Below are 9,183 nucleotides of genomic sequence, written 5' to 3'. Positions count from 1 at the left end.
TTGAATATGCTGTCTAGGTTGGTCATAGTTTTACTTCCAAGGAGCAAGTGTCTTTTAATTTCATGGCTGCAGTCACCATCTGCAGTGATTTTGGAGCCCCCAAAAATAAAGTCTCTCACTGTTTACATTGTTTCCTCCATCTATTTGCCATGAATTGATGGGACCAGATGTTATGATCTTCATTTTCTGATTGTTGAGTTTTAAGCCAACTTTTTCACTCTTCTCTTTCACTTTCATCAAGAGGCTCTTTTGTTCTTTGCTTTCTGCCATAAAGGTGGTGTCATCTGTGTATCTGAGGTTATTGATATTTCTCCTGGCAATCTTGACCCCAGCTTGTGCTTCATCCAGCTTGGCATTTAGTATGATGTACTCTGCACATAGGTTAAATAAGCAGTGTGACAATATACAGCCTTGATGTACTCCTTTCCCAATTTGGAACCAGCCTGTTGTTCCATGACTGATTCTAACTGTTGCTTCTTGACCTGCATACAGATTTCTCATGAGGTAGGTAAGGTGGTCTGGTATTTCCATCTCTGTAAGAATGTTCCACAGTTTGTTGTAATCCACACAAAGGCTTTGGCGTAGTCAATAAAGCAGAAGCAGATGTTTTTCTGGAACTCACTTGCTTTTTTGATGATCCAACGGATGTTGACAATTTGATCTCTAGTTCCTCTGCCTTTTCTATATCCAGCTTGAACATCTGGAAGTTCACGGTTTATGTACTGTTAACCTTAACTGTTGAAGACTGGCTTGGAGGATGCTTTGTTAGGCAGTGAGAGAAGCCAGCATTGGACCGGATGCCCACCCTTTGTGCTTCTAGGCCCTGCGCGAGGAGGCTGATGTTGCTTCCTTCCTCATTATTTAACTTATATGCAGAGTACATCATGAGAAATGCTGGGCTAGAAGAAGCACAAGCTGGAATCAAGACTGCCAGGAGAAATATCAATAACCTCAAACATGCAGATGACACCACCCTTATGGCAGAAAGTGAAGAGGAACTAAAAAGCCTCTTGAGGAAAGTGAAGGAGGAGAGTGAAAAAGTTGGCTTAAAGCTCAACATTCAGAAAACTAAGACCATGGCGTCTGTTCCCGTCACTTCATGGGAAATATATGGGGAAACAGTGTCAGACTTTATTTTGGGGCTCCAAACTCACTGCAGATGGTGACTGCAGCCATGAAATTAAAAGACGCTTACTCTTTGGAAGGAAAGTTATGACGAATCTAGATAGCATATTCAAAAGCAGAGACATTACTTTGCCAACAAGGGTCCATCTAGTCAAGGCTATGGTTTTTCCTGTGGTCATGTATGGATGTGAGAGTTGGACTCTGAAGAAAGCTGAGTGCCGAAGAATTGATGCTTTTGAACTGTGGTGTTGGAGAAGACTCTTGAGAGTCCCTTGGAGTGCAAGGAGATCCGATCAGTCCTGGGTGTTCTTTGGAAGGACTGATGCTAAAGCGGAAACTCCAATATTTTGGCCACCTCATGAGAAGAGTTGACTCATTGGAAAAGACTCTGATGCTGGGAGGTATTGGGGGCAGGAGGAGAAGGGGACAACAGAGGATGAGAAGGCTGAATGGCATCACTGACTCGATGGACGTGAGTTTGGGTGAACTCCGGGAGTTGGTGGACAGGGAGGCCTGGCGTGCTGCAATTCATGGGGTCTCAAAGAGTCGGACACGACTGAACTGAACTGAACCCCACTTCAACTAGCTCAGTCTTGTCCAACTCTTTACGACCTAATGGACTATACAGTCCATGGAATTCTTAATACTGGAGTGCGTAGCCTTTCCCTTCGCCAGGGGATCTTCCCAACCCAGGGATCAAACCCAGGTTTCCTGCATTGCAGGTGGATTCTTTACCAGCTGAGTCACAAGGGAAGCTCAAGAATACTGGAGTGGGTAGCCTATCCCTTCTCCAGGGGATCTTCCCGACCCAGGAATAGAACTGGGGTCTTCAGCATTACAGCTGGATTATTTACCAACTGAGCTATCAGAGAAGCCCCACACATTCTGGTCCAGTGGTACCGAAACTCTCTCGGGCGTGGCCCCTTTAAAGGGGGGTTGGTTTCGCGGCGGGCGGGAACCCGAGAAGGCCGGAAGTGCGCATCACGTGCCTATAGGGCGGGCCCGCAGGCCGACCGGAAGCGGAAGTGGCCTCTCGGCAGCTATGGCGGCTGAGTACCCGCGGCCAGGTGGATCTTCTGCTGGAAACTTGTCTTGAGTGGAGCCAGACACTGAAGCCCCAGACCGCGTGCTGTTCCGCCTTGGGAGGATCGAGGCAGGGCCGGCTTCCCCGGGAGCGGGGCTCCGGAGCGTGTGTGGGAGTTTGCTGGGCGGCAGGAACTGCGCGGTCAACGCTCTTTTCTGCATTCTGCAGGAATGGGCTCCAAGGCCAAGAAGCGCGTGGTGCTGCCCACCCGTCCGGCGCCCCCCACGGTAGAGCAGATCCTGGAGGACGTGCGGGGGGCGCCCGCCGAGGACCCCGTCTTCACCGCCCTGGCCCGGGAAGGTAGGGGAAGCCCAGGTCGTGCAGGGGAGGGGCTGTCCATAGACCCCAGCGAGAAGGGAAGCACCTGGCTGCTTTTGAGACGAACTGGCAGAGTTAAATGGTCAGGACAGAGACTGTCTGGCCCTACAGTGCCCAAAATACTTAGGTCTGGCCTTTTGCAGAGAAAGAGTGTCCACCCTTTGCTCAGAAGATAAACGGAGAACATTGACTGCAGGGTCCGACATACAATTGTAGTCTCAATACTGTGTTCTCTATGAGTTTCGTTTATTCGTTCAAGCTTATTGAGAACCTCTTATGGGCCAGGTTCTATTCTAATCACTGAGGTGGTTGAGGTAGATCTGAACGTTGAAAGTCCCTGGGACTTCCCTGTGCGTCCAATGCTTAGGACTCTGCGATTCCACTTCAGGGGGCATGGGTTCAATCCCCGGTCGGGGAACTAAGATCTACATACCACGTGGCACAGCCAAGAAAAGGGGGGAAAAAAAAAGATGGAAGTGCCTGTCCTCAGACCATTCTAGTGGGTAGAGAGGATCAGTATAAGGCTTGTGGGATGTCAGAAGGTGAGAAACACGTTGGGACTTTTTTGGGGGGTTCGTCTTTGTGTCTTTTTTTTTTTTTTAATTAAAGTATAGTTGGTTTACAGTGTTAATTTCTGTTTTATAGCAGAGTTACTCAGTTACACATACTCATTCTTTTCCATTATAGTTTATCACAGGATATTGAAAATCCTGTGCTATACAGCAGGACCTTGTTGTTTATCCATCCTGTATATAATAGTTTGCATATCGTTATCTAAAACTCCCATTCTTTCCACCATCCCGCTTCCCCTTTGTGTTTGTTGTTCAGCCGCTCAGTCGTGTCTTTGTGACCTCATGGACTGCAGAACGCCAGGCTTCCCTGTCCTTCACCATCTCCTGTCCTTCACCATCTCCCGGAGTTTGCTTAAACTCATGTCCATTGAGTTTCTAATGCCATCCAACCATCTGATCCTCTGTTGCCCCTTTCTCCTCTTGCCCGAAATCTTTCCCAGCATCAGAGTCTTTTCCAGTGAGTCAGCTCTTTGCATCAGGTGACCAAAGTGTTGGAGGTTCAGCATCAGTCCTTCCAGTGAATATTCAGGGTTGATTTCCTTGCTGTCCCTCCCCCTTGGCAACCACAAGTCTTTTCTCTATGTCTGAGCCTGTTTCTGTTTCATAGATAAGTTCATTTGCATTATATTTTAGATTCCACAGATAAGTGATATCATACAGTATTTGTCTTTTTCTCACTTCATTTAGTATGGTAATCTCTAGTTGCATCCATGTTGCTGCCAGTGACAATATTTTTGTGCTTTTTCACTGCTGAGTAGTAATCCATTGTGTATATATACACCATATCCTTTTCTTTTCTTACCGTACCCTTTTTATTCCTCTTTATCTATTTATCTGTCGATGGACATTTAGCTTGCTTCCATGTCTTGGCTGTTGTAACTAGTGCAGCCTTGAACATTGGGGTGCATGTGTTTTTTTGAATTATGGTTTCATCTGGATATATTTGCACAGGAGTGGGATTGCTGAATCATATGGTACCTCTGTTTTTAGTTTTTTGAGGAACTTCTGTGCTGTTTTCACAGTGGCTGCAGTAGCTTATATTCCCACCAACAGTGTAGGAGTGTTCACTGTTCTCTACACTCTCTCCAGCATTTGTTATTTGTAGAGTTTTTTTTTTTTTTAATATTTATTTATTTGGCTGTGCCAGGTCTTTGTTGTGTCATGCAAACTCTTAGTTGCAGCATGTGGGATCTAGTTCCGTGACCAGGGTTTGAACCTCAGCCCCCTGCATTAGGAGCATGGCGTTTTAGCCAGTGGACTACCAGGGAAGTCCTTATTTGTACAGTTTTTAATGATGGCCATACTGACCTGTGGGAGGTGGTACCTCATTGTAGTTTTGATTTGCTTTTCTCCGATAATTAGCGATGCTGAGCATTTTTTCATGTGATTCTTGACCATCTGTATGTCTTCTTTGGAGAAATGTCTATGTAGATCTTCGGCCCATTTTTCACCCGGGTTTTGTTTGTTGATATTGAGTTGTATGAGCTGTTTGCATATTTTGGAAATCAAGCCCTGGTCAGTCACATTATTTGCAGTTATTTTCTCCCAGTCTATAGGCTGTTGGTTTCCTTTGCTGGGCAAAAGCTTGTGAGTTTGATTAGGTCCTATTTGTTGATTTTTGCTTCTATTTCTGTTGCCTTGGGAGACTGACCTAAGAAAGCATAGGTAAGATCCATGTCACAGAATGTTATACCTATGGTCTCCTCTAGGAGTTTTATGGTGTCATGTCTTATATTTAAGCCTTTAAGCCATTCTGGGTTTATTTTTGTGTAGGGTATGAGAGAGTGTTCTAACTTCATTGACTTACATGTGGCTGTGGGACAATTTGTTTTTAAATTAAGTAACAGTAAAAATTCTGTTCTTTGCTGCACATGGCCACATTTTACAGGCTCGGGAGACCCTTGTTGTTGCTGCTGTGCTGGGGGGCTCAGCTGGGGACGTTCTGTCGCCTAGAACGTTGTGTTGGAGGGGGCCGCCTGAGGAACCACAGCACCTATTTATCCACAGCCTGCAGCTGGGTCTTTGGCGGCTGCTTGAGCCCCAGCTTAAGGCTCACAGGCTAGGTCCCCAGCACTTGGAGGTTGGGGCCATGAGGCATGGCCAGTCCTGGGGCCATTCAGGGAGCAGGGGGCTGCCCCTGCCGGCCTGTGTCCACCTCTGTGTGCACCTGCACTGCCTGGCCTTTCCCACCTTGGTGTCAGGCAGGTGATAAAGTGATCTGTAATCAAATGCAGAGCTTCTGGCCAGTTTGTGGACAAGGGGACCAGGCAGAGCAAGGAGGACCTTGATGTGTGTCCATGTGACCCTGGAGCCTGTGCCTTTTGCGCCCTGACTCCCCCTTCTCCTGTACCCTTTAGGAAGTGTGGTCACTGGGAAGTGTGCATCCTGGCTTCTTCCCACCCCTCTGAGTGCTCAGAGTGCTGGTGAGAGCCATTCTGCTCCGTGATCAGGGTCAGAGTTCTTTCTAGGAGCCAGGGCCCACCCTTTGGAGGGACTGTGGTTCAGTGGAGTCCAGCCTTTCCTGTGACTTGTCCCCTCCAGTCCATTGTTTTCTCTGGAGGGTAAACTGAGTCCTCTGGTTAACGGGCAGTGATGCTGCCGTGTCCTATCCATAGACCCCCTGGGCCCCTCTGGGAGAACCGAGGACGCCGAAGCCCAGCGAGAGCAGCTCTACTTCCAGAGCCGGATCTATGTGGCTATGAACCAGCGGCTGCAGCAGGCGGGTGCCCAATTGGAGCAGAAGCGTGCAGACCTGCAGCAGGCGGGCGAGGAACTGGAGCGGGACATCAGCCAGGTGGGCCAAGTGGCTCTGCCCGGCACGGCAGCCACCTCCTTGGGATAACCTGGCCCACTGGAACCTTGGGTCCTCCACTCAGCATCTGGCCTGGCACACCTCATCTGACATCTGGCCCCTGGGTCCCAGAAGCAGATTTCTGGCTCTCTGTTCTGCGGCCTAGGCAAGCCCTGGCACCCAGAGACCTCAGGGGACACAGCCTGCCCAGTCGGTGTGGGGCCTCACTGGGCATAGACCCCTCCCTGAGGATGGGATCTGGGTTGTGCACAGGCCCCTTACCCTGAGGAGCCCAGACTGGACTTCCTTCGAGGCTCGGGGGCCCAGGGCCGTCAATCCATCCTCACCTCCCTTCCTCTGGCGACCCTGCTTCACTGACCAATCAGACTGAGCTGGTGGGACCCACCCTTCTGGTTCTGCCATCTCCATGTGAATTGGTGGGGGCCCAGAGGTTCCAGAAGAGTGTGGGGGTGTTCAGTGTCCTCCCCAGCCCATGGTGGCTCTGGTTGTGTGAGGAGCAGTGGCCCTCAGGGTGAGTGCCACCTCTCTGGGCCCCTGGCACCCCATCTTGGGCCTGGGTGCTCCCCCAGGGCAGGCTCTCGTCTGTCTGTCACCTGTGGGATGCAGTCACATGGGAGTACCGTGAGAGGACGTGGCAGTCAGTCCCTGCCCCAGCTCTCACCCAGTGCCCTCCCTCCTTCCACCTTCACCTGCAGACAGGTGGGTGGTGGGCCAGGTGAGGACCAAGGAAAGGGCTCTCACCCTAAAAAACCAGTCCTGTGAAGACCAGAGCAGCAGACCAGTGGGAGGTGATGAGGCCACTGAGTGCCTTCGACGACAGTCCCCCCATGGGCCCCTCCTTTCCAGGGTCCCAAAAGCTCAGGGCGGCGCTGGGACCCCGCACAGCAGACAAAGGAGACCTCATGTATCCCAGGAGAAAAAGGTGTCTGCTTCATGCCTAGAGACCCTAAAACTGGAAACTTGGGGGCCCAGGTGTTGAGAAAGTGTGGATGCGGCGCCAGTAGAAGCAGTGGACACCGAGCAGCCTCCTCATCCAAGGGAGGGCACTCTTGCACACAACAAACCCTTGTGTCAACCTCGAGTACACTTGGTTTTGGGGAGCGAGGCTATGCAGGCAGCACATGGACTTGGATGGAAGGCCTGCAAAGCCCCCTCCTGACCCCCACACTGCCTCACCCCTCTGGAGACTAAGGCGCAGCCAGTTGGAGTGCAATTCAACAGCTGTTTATTAAAGGTGCAGTGAGACGCCTGGCTCTGCGGCCTCCTTCCGCCAGGTGATGGCTTTACAGGTGGGGGCTGTACGTATTTACAGGTGTCCTGCGGCACCTGGGATGGAAACAGCGGGGAGGGAACAAGCCAAGACAACCAGGCTCAGGCTGCGGCAGCGTGGTGAGGTAGTGCCCCAAAGTCAGCACCCGGCTCGCAGTGTCCATCTGCTCCGGGCCGAGGTCTGGCCTGGGTACCCTGTGTCTCTCGGGTCAGGGCTTCACAGGAGTGTTTGCGGTCCTTGGACTTTGTTCCTCCAAGCTCCGGCCTCAGGCTGATTGTCCAGCGGTGGCCAGCACTGCCTCCTCCAGGAAGCCACTCTAATCAGGACCTCGGGCTCCCACCAGCCCAATGGCTACGTGGACCGCTGCTGTGATAGATGGAGGTGGCAGAGTGGGCGCTGGATAGGATGGGATGGCTCAGGCCCTGCCCCTGCCTGTGGAGAGAATGGCAAGGGGCAGCCAGCTGGGAGGGTCCTCTGCCCCGTCATGGCAGCCAACCTGCTGAACCCAGAGGTAGTTCTGGGAATTCTCCCCACGGCCCACGTAGGGAAGCAGGCGCACAGCTGCCAGAGCACAGCCTGGGACTCAGTACGGGGGCTTCCACTCCAGGCGCCCACAGCTTGGCAAGCTGGCAGCATTTCTCCATTTCCAAGGGTGGCTCGCCTGTGATGATGGGGTGCAACATTCTGCAGCCCCCACATTTGAGAAGGAGCTCAAAAGGCCACTCCCCGCTTCCCCTTCTGGCTGCTGATAGGATGGGAGCAGCCGTTTGCAGAGGTGTCTTATCCGCCCTGGAGAGGGGCCTCAGGGTGAGCAGTGGCTGTTCTAGCGCCTGCTCAGTCCCCACCACTTTCCCAGGCTCGCTCTCCCCAGGAGGAGTACGTGGTGCAGCCTTTCCTGCGTCCTGCTTCTGCTCCTGGCCCTCAAGCCGAACCCTGGCCTGCGGGACGCGATGTCGCAGCGTGTGTATCTTAAGGAGCGGCAGCACAGCGTCCTGGGGGGGCAGAGGCAGGGCTCCTTCAGCACGTCCTCTCCATCTGGCTCTGCTCCCCTCCCAGAGAAGGGACAGGAACCGGCACACTGTTCCCGGCCCCCAGAGCAGCTCGGCAGGGCGGTGTGACTGCAGATCCTTAGGGCGGCTGAGAGCAGCTGCTGGCGCTCGCGCAGAGCCGGGCTCCTCAGGGAAGGGGGATCCGCTGTTCGGGCAGGTGTGCTGGCCCCCGGGAGGAGGCCACGCCCCACGGAGCCCGCAGATCCAAAGAACAGGAGACTCGGTGAAAAGGCAAAGACCTGGGACCAGGCAGGTGCACGCGGGGACCACTTCCCGCAGAGCGCAGTCCAGGTCCCGTAGTCCAGGCCTGGCTACTGGGCGGTGGCTAGGCCCCGGCCTCCCCTCCGTTTCTCGCTCTCCTCAGCCACGGGGCTGCCGGCACGCCTGCCTCTCCTGGTTCCTTACGAGGGCTGCGGGGACGCCCTGTGTACCCAGCGCCCCCGACCAGTTTTGGGGTGCTCCAGGCTCCCTGCGCGTGTCTGTCTGGGGTTGGGGCGGCCTTTCTGTCGGGCGCAGACACGCCCCTCCCGCACGCCCCCAGCTGAGGCCGAGACGGCAAACAAACCAGCTAAGCCGTAGTTAACCAATTACCCGGCCCTGCCCGTAATTACAGGCTTTCTCTTGCGCGTGCGCAGCCGCCACCCTCGGCTGGCAGGCTCCTGCTGCCGCCACCCTCCCAGCCCCTTCCCCACCTCGGCGGGCACTGTCATTCCCGCCCCCTCCTCCCCATGCGTTCCCCAGAGGAGAGGGGAGCAAGTGTGGTGCTAATGCCGGGCCCGGCAGGGCCAGGAACCCAGAAGGGCATCGCTGAGGACGGCCCCAGCCAGGAGGATGGTCTCGGCGCGGGCGCCAGGGCTTCGTGGGCGCCCCCTTGCGGTGACGCGCGCTCCAGCTCGCAGCTCACTTTCCTCCCGAAGCCTCCTCGGCTCAAAAGCAAGCGTCTACGCGGGAGT

General features: G+C 53.6%; 1 protein-coding gene across 2 annotated transcripts; it reads left to right on the top strand.

Annotated features, from left to right (window-relative positions):
- The first annotated feature begins 2,111 nt into the window (after window positions 1–2,111).
- C1H19orf25 (chromosome 1 C19orf25 homolog) lies at window positions 2,112–7,155 on the top strand. Of its 2 annotated transcripts, XM_055553321.1 has the most exons (4): window positions 2,118–2,278; window positions 2,378–2,509; window positions 5,715–5,893; window positions 6,758–7,155. In XM_055553321.1, exons 2-4 carry the CDS (start codon window positions 2,380–2,382, stop codon window positions 7,100–7,102), a joined length of 654 nt encoding a protein of 217 aa, XP_055409296.1. In that variant the 5' UTR covers window positions 2,118–2,278; window positions 2,378–2,379; the 3' UTR covers window positions 7,103–7,155. The 2 variants fall into 2 exon arrangements, with proteins under 2 accessions (XP_055409306.1, XP_055409296.1); XM_055553331.1 differs by having other exon boundaries at window positions 2,112–2,278; window positions 5,715–6,900.
- The last annotated feature ends 2,028 nt before the right edge of the window (window positions 7,156–9,183 follow it).

The sequence above is a fragment of the Bubalus kerabau genome, chromosome 1 (genome assembly GCF_029407905.1).
Source record: "Bubalus kerabau isolate K-KA32 ecotype Philippines breed swamp buffalo chromosome 1, PCC_UOA_SB_1v2, whole genome shotgun sequence".
Lineage (NCBI taxonomy): Eukaryota > Metazoa > Chordata > Mammalia > Artiodactyla > Bovidae > Bubalus > Bubalus kerabau.
This window is presented reverse-complemented; position numbering and strand designations above follow the sequence as displayed.